A 19756-nucleotide genomic window follows, 5' to 3' on the forward strand; every position below is an offset into this window, starting at 1 on the left:
ATTAGGAATATTTTGAAAAACACTAAACTTGTATATAAGTATGTAAATGTGTATTGTAATAGTTAGATGTATTTTCGGAGTGTTACACGTTTCATTAAAAAAATCAAAGAATCAATGCAAAAATTACATGATTAAAAATATAGATTATAGGATAAATTGAAATTATTCAAAGTTAAGAGATCATGAACTCCATTAACTTGTCTCATGTTAAAACTTATATTTGAAGCTTAAGATTAATAGAAAAAAAAAGGTTATGTTTCACACATTCATACAAATTATCTTTAATTTCTTCTAAGAATGACTTTGGTTGAAATACACTCTTTGCATGATCTCCGTATCAAGTTTTGTGACCTTTGAAGAAATATCTAATCTACATAGCACCTATAAATATGGAGACAAGTCATAATTTATATAAACTCTGAATTTCAAGTATAATTAGCTTATATGAAGTCCTTATGAAATTAACAAAACTTGTATATCTTCGTTAGATCCGATATAGGAATTCTCTCTATAGTATTTATATCCCTTTGACACAAATCATTTTTGGATAATCACAACAACAATGAAATCAAGAATAAGTTCACAAACTTTCACAATCTCTCCAATCCTTCATGCAATGGGTCTAATATATAAACATTTCACTTGTCTCTCAACCAAGGTGGTCCCAAATGAAAATATTAGCATCATTCCAAACTTTTCATTTGTCTCATTATTATCTTACAAATCCTCTTAGATGAAAATACTCTTCGCCCACCAAAATAAAAGTTATATTTATGCACCTACCAAATATCTGGCTTTCAAAATACGCCATCACAACGCATTAAGTATATTACATTTTAAAAAACGTTTAGTATAATGATAACAACTTCAAAATTTTATAACCACTGAATTCGAGAATTAAATTTATAATTATAATCAATACTTTAATTAATATATTTATTTTGATCATTGATTCTAATTAGTTTCTTCCAATAAAAAAATACATGATATCAAAATAAAAAGTCTTATCATTACTTAAACTAATAGCTTTGATACAGTTAATTTTTATAACAATAAATAAATATTTATTCTTTAGATGATAAATCCAATTCAAATTAAATAGGTTAGTTTTTGTGATTAACTCAAATTTAACCCAACCCAAATTAACTAAATATCTCTGACATTATAAACATTAAATATAAGACTTAACTTTACACTACTAAAATTATTATAAAAACTGTTTATCATTTAAAATTTACTGTACCAATGACTTTTTAATTAATTTTACCTATAATGATTATATAATATATTCGTTTAAATTATTCTAAAAATCTAATAAAAGAATATTTAAAAAAATTCAAAATTTATAACTCAATTAATCTAATTATGTTAAGAATGAATTTTATTGAATTGAATTTAATAAAAAGAAAATGCAAAATCTCTTACAATTTATCTTACTGAATTGAATGTTTAATTTGCTTTTACGGTTAACGAAATATAATGCTTATATTGACAACATCTAATATTTGTTAAATTATATTAAAAATAAAATTTTCAAAACATAATATCAATTATTTTCATAGTAAGCAATTTATCATGTACGCGTATTTCCATTTTCAGTGTCATTTAATTATTTATTTATTTTATTAAATTATTTAAAAATCTACATTCATTTACATATTCATATACTTCGCACAGAAATTTTTTTTTTTATAAAAGCGTTTATATTAGGCATCAGTATGCAACTTGACACCTTAAGTAACAACAATCATTTGTCATCACATGAAAAGTATTATTAAAAAAATACAAAAAAAAATAAGGGAGAACTAGATCAAAACCCATAAGTTAACAAAAACGATACATAGATAGATTATATTTATTCATAAAGAATTCTAAAAACAAACTAGATGTAAGTTTATTATACCAATGAAATGATTTTCTATGAATAAATCCTAAATTAGCCAACTTATCAGCACACACATTTCCTTCACGAAAAATATGAGTAACCCTAAACCTGATTTTCCCACAATAATTAAGACAAGTATACCATCGATTACGAAGCATCCACGAAACATTAGTCTTAGCAGTAAACGCAACACAAACCAAGACAAAATCACATTCAAACTATACATTAGTAAACCCCATCTTTTGAGCTTCCTCCATAACATGTATAACTCCTTAAAACTAGCAACCATAGTAGTCTGAACTTCAAAAAACGTAGAGAAAGCACCAATAAATTCCCTCATACTCCCACAGAAAATACCTCCACAAGTAGCAAGACCAAGATATGCCATAGCAACCCCATCAATGTTAATTTTAACCCAGCCTGGTGAAGGGAACTCTCATCTAACAGGAAGAGGACAAAGAACTTTACCAGTACGAGTACACGTTGAAATCCAACATATCATTTTTCATTGAAGCCTTAGACGAATTTCCCACTAGACAAGTTAAATTTTTAATTACCGAAATAGCCCTAGAAACATCAATCTTATCATAAAATCTATCATAATTCCTCATACGTCATATCATCCAAATAGAAAAAGTTATCATAGCAAGCTTAATCAATTTAATCAAAGGACTACCATCTCTCTTAATAAAAGAAAGAAGATCATCCTTATTAGAGAAATGAGAAGAAAAATTTGTCGAACTCAACTCCAAATATGCAAAGCATTAGAACATTAAAAAAATAAATGGTTAATACATTCTTCGTGCTTTTCACAAAACGTACACATAGAACATATATGCAAACCTTTATTCTGAATATGTTGATCTGTAGGAAGCCGTCCATGAAAAAACTTTCCAGAGTACTAGAGTTTTGAAAGGCAGAATAGATGAAAATCAAATGAATTTACCCCAACCACAAGGAACTCCTGCTTCCAAGAAAAAAGTCTTAGCCGATTTAAAAGTAAAACGACTAGACTCATCTAGAATCCAATTAGGAATATCATGTTCCTCCCTAACCATGATATGATTGAAAACATCTGCGGTAAAGACAAAGGAATATTCCAATCACAACCTGTCCCAAACTGAGAGACTGTATCCGGAATGCTAGCACCATCAAATAACCCCGCAATATTTGCTAAAGAAGTAGTATAGAACACCATTTATCATTCCATAAATTAATAAAAGTATTTGTACCAATAGTCCAAGAAGTATAATCAAGTATAGTAGAATAAAACTGCTTAATTTCAGGCCAAAGAGATAAGAATCTATAAACCATTCTAAACTCATATTTTTATTTAAGAACCCTGACTTTCAGGAGAAAAGACCAAGGCATGTTGCTATAAACAAAGTTCCAAGCAAGCTTAAGAAGATATGCATTATTTTCATGACGAAGATTATCAATTCACAGTACTATGTCTTTTTCGGAATATTACTAGTACAAATAAAATATGACACAAACTTGCAAATAATATATGTTACTAAAAGAAAATATTACTTTAGATATTTTTTAAAAATTATATATTAAATCCTTAAATTTATATAACATATTTGACTAGATTAAACTAAAACCTATTTAAATCAACTATTTTAAATTTTTAAAATCATATACTATTATTAAGTCCTAATTTAAAAAGCATAAAAAGTTTACGACATTTTTTTATTATTATTGTTTATTTACAATTCAAAAAGCGAAAATAAAAATATAAAAAGTGATACAAATTATAGACTTTTATTATTGAATTGAAAATAGAAAAAATAAAATAAAAATATTTAAATTCAATTTTCATTCCTATAATTTCGTAAATAGATACTTTTGACCTATAAAAATTTAATTGATCATTTAGCCATCAATATTCTAAAATTAAATTTTTTTATTGTACAACTAATCTATTTTTCACTTTCTACCCTAAAACAATTGACCTGGCTATCGGTAATGATAATAATGTAGTTATTTGTTAAAAAAAATATTAATTACCAATTATTAACTATAAGTTTTAACATTATTATAATAAAAAATACATATTTTTAGTAAAGAGATATGAACTATATTTTATTAACAGATGTAAAAATGGGTTATTTGTAACACCCAAGAAAAACATCTAACTAAATCATACAAGTCTTACCAATTTCTATATAGACTTTTAGTTTTTCAAAATATTTCTATTACAAGATTATGACTTATACAAATACAAATATTAACAATATAAGGTTCAAAACTACATCCTAAAGCCCTCCAGACCCTCTGACACTTGTATGATCATATGCTTGTGTACGTATTACAGTCATCGCAGCTCAAAACACATAAGAAAAGCAAGGGTAAGCTAGTGAAAATATAATTTTATAATATGAACAATTAAATCAAAAGAGAAAACCAAATTATATGAATCAATTTCAACCCAAGTCGTGCATCTCATATGTCACGGTGTGCATGAACTCCATCATCAGCTTCTCACCACCTGATATCTTAGTATATGTGACTTAGATCATCAATGAAGCTCAGAGATCTCTGTTACCACATAGGCATTAATACACAACCAAACATCAGTGCATACATTATCCTAAATGTATGAATTCAATTTCATATCATTTTCATCATACAATAACATTCAAAACACAATCCACAATATTTTAAATATTATTTAATCTAAAAAATAACACTTAAATATTAAATCATCAAAATATAATATTTTTACAAGTTTAAACAATATATAAACAAACACGATATATAAACAAACAACCCTAAAAGATAAATTGAATATTGGGACCACATCCCCTCCACATCCAAATCTTCTAGCCTAGGGTGCTATTAAAAAATTAAATTATGATTCCCTTACCTGAAATTCCACTTATGGAAATTCTACCTCAAACAGGGGAACCACTCCAAAATTTAGAAACCTGTAGCAAGTTATCCAAAAATTACCAAATTTTAGTATATGGTAAAACAAGTTGAGAGGAACACTTTTCTCAACTGGCCCAACTAAGATTGATGACTAAATCATAGAGAAAAACAGAGAATAAGGGATGTGTAGAGTAGAAATAAACTTACTCTGTTTGAAAATCTGATCAGGTAGAAATGTAGTCTGACTCTTCAGCTACTGCAGGGTGTGGTCAGATTTTGAAATATATGAGTTATGGGAGAGAAAATGAAAAAAAGAAGGGAGAGAAGAGAAGTTGGAAGAGAGAGGAATAAAGAGAGAAAAAAAGAAGAAAATGAAGGGGGTGTTTGTGGCTTATTTTTAACGGCTCTTACATTATCCCACCTTCAAAAAAAAATTTCCTCGAAAATTTGCTTACCAAGAAAAATTAGGATATAATTATCTTATCTTCTCTTTTATTCCTCAAGTGGTATCACAACATGTGAAATTTCGCAACACTTTGACTATATCGATGATTTTACCACAAAGTTACTTTACTTTAGAACCCATTTGTTTTTAATTGACTTCATCTCAAGAGAAAAATCTTTTATTTAACTAAATTAGGCATTGGAGTATGATTGTGACCAATTATATATATTTCCTTAGTTACAATACACGGAGGACATAATGAATGTTGGTTAACGAAAGAGATAAACAATTTTATAAGAAGTAGAACCTATGAATTTTGAAGTCATCTTCTAAGATATGTTTGCTCTCCTTACACCAAGGAATGACGTAACTCTCAGAAGATCAATGTTACCCATAGACAAGCTTAAAGGTCTTCTTCATTTATTTGTATCAGATGTTTGCCTGATCAAAGATGTCTTCAGTCATCATAATTCTCAAAATTTGGCTCACAGTTGTTGATAACTGAGGTGATGAAAAATACGTTGTTTTTTTTCTTTTTACTTGACTAACTTCCTCCTGGTGCATATCAATGAATGCTCTTATGTCTTTTTCCTCCATCTTAAATAGACGATCTACGTTAACTCCTTGACTTTCGATTATTTTGCAATATTTATGTTAAAAGGTTCTTGTCAAATTGTCTAAGATATTTTCATGTGACCTACCTCAATTATCCATAACTTTGTTGTATTCTAACATGAACAAAGACACCTCACACCAATCTCTCTTCAAGCATATCTCTAATGACACTCATGTTATCCGATCTAAGCTTATACTAATATAGGCAACACCAAATTCCAAAGAAATGGAATCCATAGAACCTTGAGATCGGTATATAACTAAATCAAAATGGATTCTTCCTATATTTATTAGGAGAGCCTATTTTACTTTCTAATGGTCATATACGAGTGTCAACATCACTAGGTCATTTTGTTCTTCGTTTCGAACGATAATATTCTCATATTCAGAAGGAAGTGCAACATCAATTACTAGAGACTCTACTTAGAACTAAGATCTACCACCCTCACATTCCACCCAATACCATGTGCTAAAGGATTCATTCTTACCCTTATTAAAACATAAGAATAACCCAGCCAAGCACAAACTTCCTTAACATTAGTTACAGTACCCAATGTCACCTCTTCACCACTTTTGTCAAATTGAGACCTCTTATCTCACCCAATTATCTGCATAACCTCAAGCATATAATTCCCTTCCATAGGTAGAACATGCGTAGTCTTCATTAATCCATCTCATATTACTCATATTGAGTTATTGTTCTTCACTGTGTGTGACAAGTAGGTGATAAAATTCCTGGAGATATTATTCACTCTCATCCCGTGAATCTCAAAACTATGTTAACATACTTTCTAGTCGTTATTTGTTCGGTCTTTGATTTCTTTGACAAGATAAAAGAGTAGCTACATACTTGACTATATCTTCCTTCATACCATGTCACCAAATAAACTTCCTTAAATTTTGATACCCTTGGGTCACACTTAGATGTAGAATGAGTTTGCTTTCATGACTCTTAGATTACCCATCTGATTTAATTTATCATCCTCTAACACACATATTTTGTTTCTAAATCTTAATATACCATTCATTTCCCATAGAGAACTCTTTAGTTTCAGCAGTACATAATAATCATAGAATAATCATCAAATTCAATTTCACCAATTTCCTTACTCTCACTTTTTTCTAGAATCTAATTAGTTATAACAAATGTACTACAACCTCCAAATTAAAACTGTTGAAACTTCCACTCAACTCCAACCATATAATTATGTCTCCTCGTGACTTTAACCATATGCAACAACATTTCCTTTCCCAGGATAGTAATTCCACTAAAATTAATAATCTTTCAAAACTCCTTCCATCTTCTCCAAAAGAAATTATGCATCATTCATTACTCTATCTACCACAATCCATATTCCATTATGTACTCTCATTATTTGTGGAAAAGGAACCACATATATAACAACACAACTTTATTTCTTCATAGTCATGTCCAATGGTTGTAACATTATCCTAGGTCTTTGATACTCCACTTCAGTCTTTTATTGATCATACAAGCAAGAACCTATGGAGCCACTTCCTCTTTATGTTAAACCATAAAAAAAATCTTCAAATATTATCTTATTTATGCTTGATGCCCATTAAATCATTTTTATAACTTTTATACTAGACTATATTCTCTAACTTCTTGTTTGCAAATACAAATAACTTATCCTAAACCTCATAATTCCCCCTTTACTTCCATAATGAAATTCTCACTCCATTAATTTGAGTCTTTAACCATTATATCTGACACTTGAAATGTCTCCTTGCTCATGGCAGTTTCTACCAAAATTTCCTCCCCCAGATAATACACAAATTTGAAATCTTACTCCCTAAATAACTTCACCAATATCTTTTGTCATGTGTCTAGTCTCTTCTGGTCAAACAAGTACTTAAGATTATTACAATATTGAATGTAACTAATCAACCTCCTGTAACAATAAATTAAATCCACAAAACTTTTTGTTTCCATGTTAGCCTTGTAACGAGATTGCTACTCACTCTTACCGATCATATTTGGATCTATAGGTTGTCTTATACACATCTTCACTTTTTACTTAAAGTTTTGGATACTAGAATCTCATGTCTACTTGGAAAACATTGATATTTCATGCAACTTGATCCATCATACAATTATCCCTCAACCATCTATTTTTTTCTATTGACAATCCACGCATAATCTAGATTCCTCGTCCTTCTTCTTTACCAACAATATTGATATTCCTCATGGTATCATACTTGACCCAACAATCTATTTTATCCAAATTAATCTTTCAACTTTACTACTTAGATGAAGCCATTTAATAATGTGTCATTAACGCCAACCCTGCTCAAGAACTAGACCAAAGAAAATTCCACTTTTTTTTTAAGACAACCTTGACACTTGCTCTGGAAAATTGTGTATAGAACTCCACTTTGTCGAAGTACTACTTGTCTAATTGGTATTATTTATCTCTATTTGAAGTTGCATTATGAAACAAGTTACCCTAATTAGTGACCCATTCCATACTCGTTGTGCAACTACTCATTCCATATTATTCTAATTTGGAGTTTTCACATTTCTATTCATCACAATAAAAGGAAAGTGATCGACATAAAGTCAATTCATCCCGAAATATTATATCTATGTCATCTAAAGACAAACGTCTCAAACTCACTTAGAATTTGAGTCCATCGGTAATAACAATCACCTATCATGTATATATAAAAAAAATATTACACTAAAGCAAATGTTGGTGTAAAACTATTAGCTGAAAAAACCGCTTTAAAACCTACAACTAAACACTTAACATGATTAAATTTATTTGCCTTAAATAAACTTGTGTTCAATATCAACTTCACATAATATATAAATAGCAATCCCAAAACATATATATATATATATAATGTTCCATCCGGTTGACCGGGACGTCTTCGTGCGTGGCCTCAATCGTCAGCTAAGGACTCCTTCCCACTGAATGCCTGCAAATTTCCTGCAAAAAAGAGGACAAAGAGGCGCCCTAGCGGCCGTTTGCACTCCGACGCTCAAGTCAGCCAGCAAGAAACACCAAAAAATGTCCACCCACGTATCTGAGCACCGCGTGTGGCACTCTGAAGGGTGGTAAAAGAACTGTGTATATGTGTGTCTGTGTTGTCCCCTTCAGGCAAAAATATTCTCCAGTCACTTGTACGTAATCCTCAAGCACGGGCAAGCAACCAGAGAGTTTCTCCTAAATTTGCCAAAGGTTCCAACCCTTTTTCCGACATTCTCAGCGCTATTTAAACTGCCCCCAGCATTTAAAGCGCCTTAAAGCGCTTTTAAACTCAAACGTAACGCGCTCATTAAAGCGCTTAATTATGAAACGTAGCGCATTTAAGACGTTGAAACGCTTGGGAGCCAAAATAGTACCTGAATGCCAAAAAGGGAAACTGTATTGAATATCTTTAATTACCTGGCACCTGACTAGAGGGTGTTTCTATTCTGGCATTGCTGTCATACACGTGGAGGGCCTCACGACGCCATGACCCCATCTGGGGGCGTTTCTGCCCATCTGGGGACGTTTCTACGTGTGGGTCCTCCTGCTTGGGAGTGCTACTGCGCTAGGGGTGGCTTTTTGGGTGCCAACTCATGCCCCCAAGTATCTAGCCACTTACTCTGAGAGCGTATCTGCCTTCCTCTCACACCCTGCACCCGGTTATCCTGGGCGTGACCTTCCTCTTGGGTCGTATCTGTCCCGAAGGCGTCTCTGGGGCGGCAGGGGTACTTCGCGAGTCAGGCTGCCCTTCACTGGTACTTATGGCCTTGGAGCCACCTTTTCTTTCTCTTTATTACTTTCCCGCGATATCGGGACCTGAGGCTCTCCCACGACGTCGCTCCCTCCATGGTCTTTCCTACCCATGGGTATCGGGGAACTACACCGTGATTGCCTTGCTTTTACACTGTTTAATCTGGCGACGCCCTCACCAGGGCGACGCCCTCACCAGGGCGACGCCTTCACCTAGGCGACGCCTTCACCTAGGCGACGCCTTCACCTAGGCGACGCCTTCAGCTAGGCGACGCCTCACCTTAGCGACGTCTCGTTCTGCCTTGGCGACTCTTCCTCTTAGCGTCTCTACATCTGGGCGACACCTCGAGCTGACTTTGACTTTCCTGTTGTTGACTTTGACCTTGACTTAGTCAACGCCCTGATACGGGACGGTACACAAGCCCCCCAGTCTTAAGCCGAAGACTTGTCTTCAGCGCAAAGACTAAAGCCTTGCCCCCGCCATCCACGTGCTTTCTTGATGACGTGTCATTCTCTGCTGACTCAGCAAATTTTCGAATTACTGACGCGACATTATCTGAACCATAGGGGTATTCTTAATGACCGATTGGACATTCCCTGCAATGGGGATGATTACACCTTTTGGGCTACCCTTTATCGCGCGCCACGTGGCCCATCGCGCGGACCTCCTTTAGAGACCTTCGCGCTTCTCTTTGAGCAATTGATCCTCTGACGCGTGGCACGATCCCACGGCCCTAGGTTAGCGCCTCTTGAGTTGCGAAATGTAACGTTTAAGTTACTCCAAACCCCGCGCTCACCCTACTGTTACATTCATTCGCTCTGCAACTCCGCACTGTTCATCGCCTTCGAAAACCTTTTTTCTCTGCAACTGCGATTCTCTCCTTCCTGTGCCCTTCTGCTGCCTCCATTCCAATAGCAAAGGTATGATCTCGGATACTCACGACCTTTTCCCTTCGTCGCATTAGATTGATTTATTGAACTGCCTGGGACTGTTGTTATTCACGTATTACTGCATTTCTCCGCTTCTTCTTCCTCCTCTGATTTTTCTCGCGTGGGTGACGCTTCCTGGGGTTCTTTCCCCTTCTTGCCATGGCTAAACTTGCTAAACCCTTTTTCCTCTCTTCTTTCTCCAGCTATCTATTTTCACCATGACGCGCGCGAACGCGGAGCCTGATTCTTCCCCTACGACCCCCAAGTCCAACTACAAAGCCTTCTACCCCTGGGCCTCCGATGAGCTCCTGAGTGAATGCACCAGCCTGACTTCTTTCCAGGACCTGGAAGCTCACCGGGGGGATCCCCATTTGTACAGCTTTAACGCCTTCTGCCGCACACACGACGCCCACATATCCGTCCGTCCCGGCAGGCCTGGGGAACCTGTTTGTTTGGACGACAGACCTAGAAAGGGGAAACCCTTCTTCTTCATGTACCAGACCGTGTTCAAGCGCGTAGGAGTGCGTCTCCCGTTCACTCCCTTCGAACGGGAGCTTCTTACTGAAATCAACACTGCCCCCGCCCAGCTTCATCCCAACAGCTGGGCATTTGTGAGGGGCTTTCAAATTCTTTGTGGATACCTGGGCATTCCTCCTTCCGTAGATGTCTTCCTGCATTTTTTTGAGGTGAAAAAACAGGGGAAAAGCTTCTGGGTAAGCTTTTCCGGGATCGCTGGCAGGATCCTCCTCTCCCTCTTCCAGAATTCTTACAAGAACTGGAAAGGGAAGTTCTTCAGGGTGTGCTGCGCCAAGCATGATCCCACAGCTTTGGATGGCTTCCCCCTTTACTGGACGGAACGCCCCAAATTGCTCAGGGCCAAAACCCTGGAAGAGCTATCCCCCGCCGATAGGGAGGTAAGCAAAGCCTTGGCGGGGTTGGGGATCGTCTTTGATACCTTGAAGCTGGTCGCTAGCGAGTACAATGCCCACGCCCTGACCACCTATTTTGGTAAGGGGCTCTCCCTCATCTTTCTTGCTATGAACAGCCTGCTATCAATTGTTTGTTTCCCCATACTATTATGCTTGTTTTACACTTGTACCATGTTACTTGCATTTCACGTCTCTTCGCGTATCGTGAATTCGCATAGCTGTTTTAGTACTAATCCTTGCTGTTTGGTCTGCCTTGGTGTAGGATCGGTGATGGGCATTTCCAAAAGAATGATGTTGGCGAAAGCACTGAAGGAGGCTCGTGCCGCCAAGGCAGGCGCCTCCTCCAGCCCTACTGCCAATCCGATTCTCCCGCCGGCTCTGACGCCGCCGCCGCCAGTCACTGCTGAAGGTGCTTTTAGCCCATCTCCGACGTCTCCACCTGGCTCTGACGTGCTTCCAACTCCCAACTCCCCTTCGCCTATCGCCGCTGTGCCCCTAGCTGCGGCCTCGTCACCGGCTCCAACTCCCCTTGACAAAGGAAAAAGGGTTTTGGAGATTCTGTCAGATGATGAGGACTCAGGAGGCGTGGCACCCTTCAAGAGGAGAAAATCCGCGCGGGTTCCTCTTTTGGTAGAGACGCCGCCGCAGGGAGGGAACCCCTTTATGGACAACCCTCCAAGCGCAACCTCACTCCCTCCTATGATTCTCCAAGAGGAAAGGGGCGAAGGTGCTGAATCTGCGCCGCCTCTGCCGCCGCCAGAAACCACTGCTTCCCCGGCTCCCGATGCTGCCGCCCCCGACTTCATTGCAATTCCCCCTCCAATCATGCATCTGATGAGGGGTTTCAGTGGCGGGACTATGCCGGAAGGTACCGACAGGAGGGAAGGTATGCCTTTCTATCTGGGGGCCTTCTTGGCGGTGGCTCTTGAATGGCGCTCCCAGGCCAGAAACGCTGTCTTGCAAACCCAAACCCTCCAGGCCTTGGAAACGAAAGCAACCACCCTGGAGGAGGAGATGAAGGCCCTGGGACGCCAGAACGAGGCTTATTGTTCCTCTCTGAAACAAGCACAAGAGTCCAGGGCAAAGGCTGAGAGGAAATTGGCAGAGGCCTTGGAGCTCCAGGCTGACTTCTACGCTCGTGAAGTCGCTCTCCAAGTACAGGTAGCGGGTCTTCAGGAATTGGTCAAAGCAGACGCGGAAACCCAAAAGGACCTGAAGGACCGCTGCTATGAACAAACTGCCAAGGTGGAACGGATAGAGGAGGAAATGGCTACGCAGGCCAAAGCTATGGACCTTCTCCGAGTTGACTACGACGAGCTGCAGGTCGAGGTTAGCCGGCTTCGTGTGGAGAAAGAGGCTCTGGAGAAACAGGTGGCCTCCGGAGACGCCGCCATTGAGGAGCTGGAGAAGGAGAAAAATTCCCTTATCCAGGAGATGGCGGGCACCTTCGAGGAGGGGTTCCAAGAAGCCCTGTCCCAGGCGTCCTGCGAGAATCCCGGCGTCAACCTTTCAAACTGCGACCCCACACACCACGTAGTCGACGGGAAGGTCGTGCCCATGGATTTGAACGATTGAACTGCTGCCCCTCATCCGCCACCTTCCTCTTCAAGCTTAACTCTTCATTCTTTACCTTCGCTTTTTAATTTCATCTGCCAAAAACTTGTAATTCTTTGAACTATCCACACTCTTGTTATTGATTCGGGACACTCGCATGGTTGTCCTTATTTCTTTTTCACATATGACTCCGCCTATGCGATCTCGTTCTCATCTTTTCCCTTCATACGCTTTACTTATTTTATTTGTATCCCGCCCGTTTCTCACACTTCGTTGGGCGGTTTGGTATGATGAGGTAAGGTCGCTCGCCAACCCTTACGCCCATGGAGAGGCTCACTAAGTGGCGCCGTATCGTCCACGGGACGACTCTGATACCGAAAGGCTCTTTCTTTGATCTTTCAGCACTCGGCGCCCACGCCTAAGGAGAGGCCTGCCAAAGCAGCACCGTATCGTCCCCGGGTGTCTAAAACGCTGAGTGCTGTGGGGTTTTTGTTCCCTCCATGGTCTTTCCTGCCCATAGGTATCGGGGAACACCCTGCCAGTGACTCGCTGGCGTTTGATGGTCTCGTCTCCCTCCACAGTCTTTCCTACCTGTGGGTATCGGGGAGGCGACGCCTGCAACTAACATTGCCTTTCTCTGATTTCTTCTCCCTCCTCACTCTTTCCTACCTGTGGGTATCGGGGAGGTAACGCCAGTCGGTATTTGGGTTGGCGACGCCCGCGACTTCTCGTCTGTCGTCGCCCTTTACGTCTTTCTTGGCAACGCCTCGGGCATTACCTTTACTTCGATATTGACTTTAATTCTTGCCTTGGCCAACGCCTGATAACAGCGAAGAGCCCAAGGCTTTGCCTGTGCCATCCACGTGGCGCTTCTTGTACAGCTGATGGGACCTTCTGTCATTCGACTTGATCCACGTGGCGCTGCTTAAATGGTCAGTGGGGTATCTAGTCATTTCATTTTCTGACTCCTGCTGCACCCCTAGCTCATTCTCGACGGCGCATCGTACCACTGGACATTCTGTTGACGGGACATTTTCTGCTTTAAAACAGTGGTGCCAGCGTCATCCTTTCATCTTCTGCCACGTGTATCAATCGTGCGGTGCATCCATTCACGTCGTTTGGCGCTCTAACCGCTTTATTTAACTCTTCAAGCTCTGGAACTATCTTCATCGTTTTCTCACTCTTCATAACCTACTTGCGCTCTTTCTTCTTGCACCCTTTCTTCTCTGTCGAAGGGCTGTTCTAACCTTCGCTCCCCTCACTCAACCCTTGCATTTCCAGCCATCTTGATCCTGTTAAAGAATGTCTTCTCACGATGCTTCCTTCAGGGTCCGTCCCAAAGACTTGTACCCTTGGGCCTCGAGTGAACTTCTTGATGAGTGTTCATGTTTGCTCTCCACTAAGGCCGTACGGGAACACAAAGGGGAGTTGTGTTCTTACGACCATCGGGCCTTCGCAAGGAGGCACGATGACGACATCGCTGTGCTCCCTTGCACTCTGGGGGAGCCAGTGTGTGGAGACGGACGAGCGAACGACGGGGTCCCTTTCTTTTACTTTTACCAGGTGGTGTTCAAGACCATCGGGGTGCGCTTACCCTTCTCCCGGTTCGAGAAGGAACTGCTGACGGAGATCAACGTGGCTCCAGCCCAGTTATATCCCAACAGCTGGGCCTTTGTCAAAGCCTTCGATATCCTCTTTGGGTTTCTGGGTTGTGCACCCTCGGTTGACCTCTTTCTTCACTTTTTTGAGGTGAAGAGACAGAGACACAACCTCTGGGTAACTCTCAGCAATGTTCCCGGAAGAGTTCTCTTCACACCCTTCCAAAGCTCGTTCACGGGGTGGAAAGGCCGGTTCTTCAAGATCTGCTGCACTGATCTTGTTCCCGACGCCCTCGATGGGCTTCCGCTGCATTGGGTGAGAGAGGAAAAAACCCTCAAAGCCAAACCCCTCAAGAATCTGGCTCCAAGTGATCAAATAGCTTGCCGGATTCTTGCCAAGGCGGGAGGTTTTGACTCCGCTACGGTGATCAGCTTGGAGTTCAACGCTAGGACTCTTGAGAAGTACATAAGTAAGGACCACTGCCTTAAGCAACTTCGACCTTCGTTACTCTCTAACTGTGCCTGTCTTTCTTCATGGTGTCTCTAACGCATCTTGTCCCCTTGTGCAGGTTCGAAAATAAGCCAAGAAAAGAGGTCACGACTTACTCGAGCGCTGCGGGCTGGGAAAGGGGCTTCGCCTTCCTCCAGTGATGACTCTGATGAGCGCTGAGAAGCGACCTGTTTATGTTTTTGCATTTTGTACTGAACATTGCTTGTAACAACAATTTTCCAATATCATAATTCTTTACAATGCCACTTTACTTTTCATATGCCTCATATACCGCGCGACTTCCTTTCGTCTCGTTCTGCCAACGATGCATGCTTTCACTTGGGCGACGCCTTCTTTCTGGGCGACGCCAAGACCTAGGCGACACCTTCTTCCTTGGCGACGCCATGGCCTAGGCGACGCATCACATTACTTCTAACAAGGGAAAATAATGGCTGAAAACCAAAGCACTTCTTTTTCTCAACTGGTTTTTCCATTTATTAGGGTGACCTCATTAAAAAACCCCCGAAAGGGAAAAAGAGCGTCCCCTTCAACTAAACTGTTACATGCTGCTTACATAAATCAACTGAAATAAAATTTTAAGTTAGCTGCATTCCAACTGCGCGGGATAGGGCCTCCATCTAAAGTCTCCAGGTTATACGAACCGTTGCCCTTAGCCTCAGCAACTCTGAAGGGCCCGGTCCACTTGGGAGACAGCTTATTCTCCAGCTCATAAGGGTGGGCTTTCCTCATCACCAGGTCGCCCACCTGAAACTGTCGTGGCTTTACTTTAGAGCTATATTGCCGCTCCACTCTTCTCTTCATCGCTTCAGCTTTTATTCTAGCTTCTTCCCTGGCCTCTTCTAGCAGATCCAAGTTTACCCGCCTCTCCTCATTAGATTCCTCCACCACAAAGTTTTGAAAACGCGGTGAGCTTTCGTGTATTTCTACTGGAATCATCGCGTCCGACCCGTACACCAAACTGAAAGGCGTCTCCATAGTGGAGGATTGGGGCGTGGTGTGGTATGCCCATACAATCCTTGGCACCTCTTCCGCCCACGCCCCTTTGGCCTTCTCTAACCTTCTTTTTAACCCCCTCAGCAGAACTCTGTTTGCTGACTCTACTTGTCCATTGGTCTGAGGGTGTTCAACCGACGCGAACACTTGCTTGATTCCCACTTCAGCGCACAGATTTCTTAACTGCTGACTGGCGAACTGGGTCCCATTGTCAGATATCAGGCGCCTAGGTACGCCAAAGCGACACACGATGTTTCTCCACACAAAATGTTGTACCTTATGCGCGGTGATTTGTGCCACGGGCTCTGCCTCTATCCACTTGGTGAAGTATTCGATGGCGACAATCAGATACTTCATCTGCCTGATTGCCAGTGGGAAAGGGCCCAGGATGTCAATACCCCATGTGTGGAAAGGCCACGGGCTGTATATGGACCGCAACTCTTCAGGCTGTGCCTTGTGCCAGTCGGCATGCTTTTGGCATTGCCTACACCGCTGGGCGTGCCGTGCGCAATCCTCTTTCACTGTTGGCCAGAAGAAACCTGCGCGTATTACCTTGGAGGCTAAGGATCTTCCTCCTACATGGCTTCCGCAGATGCCTTCGTGTAGCTCCGCCATTATCCTGGTGCACTCATCGCCACTGACGCATGTTAGGATAGGGTGAGTGAAGCCGTGCCTGAACAACACCCCATCCACCAAGGTATATCTTACGGCGTTCCTTTTGATTTTCTTACCCTCTTCAGGGTCCACTGGAAGGGCCCCATCCGCCAGGTATCGTTTATAGGGCGTCATCCAGGTGTCTCCCGTGGACAGGACACAAACCTGCATCTGCTCTTCCTCAGACACACCCGCGTATATACTGATGCGGGGCGCCCTCTGCGTATCTTGGGTTAATGAGGAATGACTCCTCGGCCTTCCCCTTGATGCATAAATCTGGAGGACATCCACCCTGTTGTCTTCCACGAATCGACGCGGAGCTTTGAGGGTCTCCTGGATCACTGTCCTCTGTCTACCCCCCTTGCCTGAGCTGGCCAGCTTTGCAAGCAGGTCAGCTCTGGCATTCTGCTCCCTCGGGACGTGTATCAACTCAAGAGCGTTGAACGCCCCTCTCAACAACTGGACGTATTTGAGATACGCCGCCATCTGTGGGTCCTTCGCCTGGAACCCACCCGACACCTGCCCCGTGACCAACTGGGAGTCGCTCTTCACCAGGAGGTTCTGTGCGCCCATCTCCTTGGCCAAGAGCATTCCTGCAATCAACGCTTCGTATTCTGCTTGGTTGTTACTTGCCTTGAAGGCGAAACGCAAGGCCTGCTCGATTAGTATGCCGTCGGGTCCTTCCAGCACTATTCCCGCACCACTCCCTTGCTGGTTTGAGGAACCATCAACCGAGAGCAGCCACTGTGAACCCGCTTCCACTTCTTGCTCACCTCCGGGCGAAAGTTCTGCTACAAAATCCGCATACACCTGCCCCTTAATGGATCCTCTAGGCTCGTACTGTATGTCGAATTCCGACAGTTCCACAGCCCAGCGTACCATTCTTCCTGCCACATCGGGCTTCTGCAGCACCTTCTGTATGGGGAGGTTGGTCATTACCACCACCGTGAAACTGTGAAAGTAATGACGGAGCCTCCTAGCCGAGAACACTACCGCCAGCGCCGCCTTCTCCAGCGCCTGGTACCTTGTCTCGGCTCCCTGCAAGGCTTTGCTTACAAAGTAGATGGGCTTCTGACTCTGGCCCTGCTCTTGTACCAACACAGAACTGATGGCCCTATCTGTTACAGTAAAATACAAACGGAGGGGCACGCCCGTTACCGGTTTGCAGAGAACCGGAGGCGTCGCCAGGTACTCCTTCAGTTTAACGAAAGCCGCTTCGCATTCCTCAGTCCATGCAAAGCGACTGTTTCTCTTGAGGCACTGGAAGTACGGGTGCCCCTTTTCTCCTCCAGCGGAAACAAACCTCGAGAGCGCCGCCATCCGCCCTGTCAACTGCTGAACCTCCTTTACCGATGTCGGACTCCGCATGGCAATAATGGCCGCACATTTGTCGGGGTTCGCCTCTATACCCCTCTCGGTGAGCAGAAAACCCAAGAATTTACCGGCCTCTACCCCAAAAACACACTTCTCGGGGTTCAACTTGAGGCGGTACTTGGATATTGTGTTGAACAATTCCTCCAAGTCTGCCATGTGCTGCATCCTGTTCTGCGACGCCACCACCATGTCGTCCACATAGGCGTATACATTCCTCCCGAGCATTGGCGCCAAAACCTTATCCATTAACCTCTGGTACGTGGCGCCCGCATTTTTGAGTCCGAAAGGCATCACCTTATAGCAATAACTGCATGTTTCAGTCATGAACACAGTTTTGCTCTCGTCCCTGGGGTGCATCTTGATTTGGTTATAACCTGAGAAGGCGTCCAGGAAGCTTAACACTTTGCTGCCAGACGCGCTGTCCACTAGGGCGTCAATGCTGGGCAGCGGATAGGAATCCTTTGGGCACGCCTTATTCAGGTCCGTGAAGTCAACGCACATTCTCCATTTTCCGTTTGCCTTCTTCACCAAAACGACATTGGCGAGCCACTCAGGGTACTGAATCTCCCTAATGTGGCCAGCACTCAGCAGCTTCTGCGTTTCGTCTTTCACCACCTGTTGTCGCTCCTCATTGAATTTCCTCCTTCTCTGACGCACGGGGCGAACCGTGGCGTCCATGCTGAGGTGGTGGCACAGAAAATCGAGGTCGATGCCCGGCATGTCCGAGGCGGACCACGCGAAGGCATCCAGGTGGCGCGAAATCACTTCCGCCACCCCTTCCCGTTCTTCTGGATTTAGCGAGCTTCCTAACTTGAAAGCTTTGCCGCCAATCTCCCTCTCTAGGATGTTGGTCGCGGGTTGCTCCCTATTATCATCATCGGCGGGCGCCGCTTCTTCTACGGGCGCCGCCTCCTCCACGTGTGCTTCCTCCATTGGCGCATCTGCTCCGGGCATCGCCCTTTCTGCTATGGCCTCTTCGGGGGTCTGCCCAGCGGGCGTCGCCTCGATCATCGTTGCGTCCGCGCTCGGTGGACGTTCGTACACCATGAAAACGCCTCTCTTCGTCTTCAGGCTGTTTTCGTAGCATTTTCTTGCCTCCTCTTGGTCTGATCTGATGACTATCACCCGGCCACTGAGGTCCGGTAGCTTCATCTCAATGTGCCGGGTGGAGGATATTGCACTCAGACGGTTTAACGCCGGTCTGCCCAGCAAAATATTATAGGCAGAATTGGCGTTAACGACGAGGTACCGAATGCTCTCTGTTCGGGAGGCCTCTCCGTCCGTGAACGTAGTCCTCAACTCCAGGTACCCCCGGACCTCTATCTGGTTATCCCCGAACCCATACAAACATCCCGTATAGGGACTCAGTAGATCGGGGGACAGCCGTAACTTATTAAAAGTCGACAGAAACATGACGTCTGCCGAGCTTCCTTGATCAACAAGCACTCGGTGGACCTTTCTTCCAGCCGTGACAACCGAGATGACAACGGGATCTGATCCGATCGGTCATCGGTAGTCGATGACGTCAGCAGCAGAGAACCACGTGGACCACTCGTAGGGTGACACGTGGACCAGGTGGCAGAGAGGTCAGGGGGACGATCGCCAAGAGAGGTGATCGGTGGTCAGTAACCAAGTTACCACCGAC

At 42.4% G+C, this 19756-nt stretch overlaps 1 protein-coding gene across 1 annotated transcript; it reads left to right on the forward strand.

The window, feature by feature from the left end:
• The first annotated feature begins 12441 nt into the window (after positions 1-12441).
• Positions 12442-15249, forward strand: LOC137825097 (uncharacterized). The gene is made up of 2 exons (XM_068630772.1): positions 12442-12868; positions 15149-15249. The coding sequence occupies exons 1-2, from the start codon at positions 12442-12444 to the stop codon at positions 15247-15249; spliced, it is 528 nt and encodes a 175-aa protein (XP_068486873.1).
• Positions 15250-19756: the final 4507 nt, after the last annotated feature.

The sequence above is a fragment of the Phaseolus vulgaris genome, chromosome 8, assembly GCF_000499845.2.
Source record: "Phaseolus vulgaris cultivar G19833 chromosome 8, P. vulgaris v2.0, whole genome shotgun sequence".
NCBI classification, from domain to species: Eukaryota; Viridiplantae; Streptophyta; class Magnoliopsida; order Fabales; family Fabaceae; genus Phaseolus; species Phaseolus vulgaris.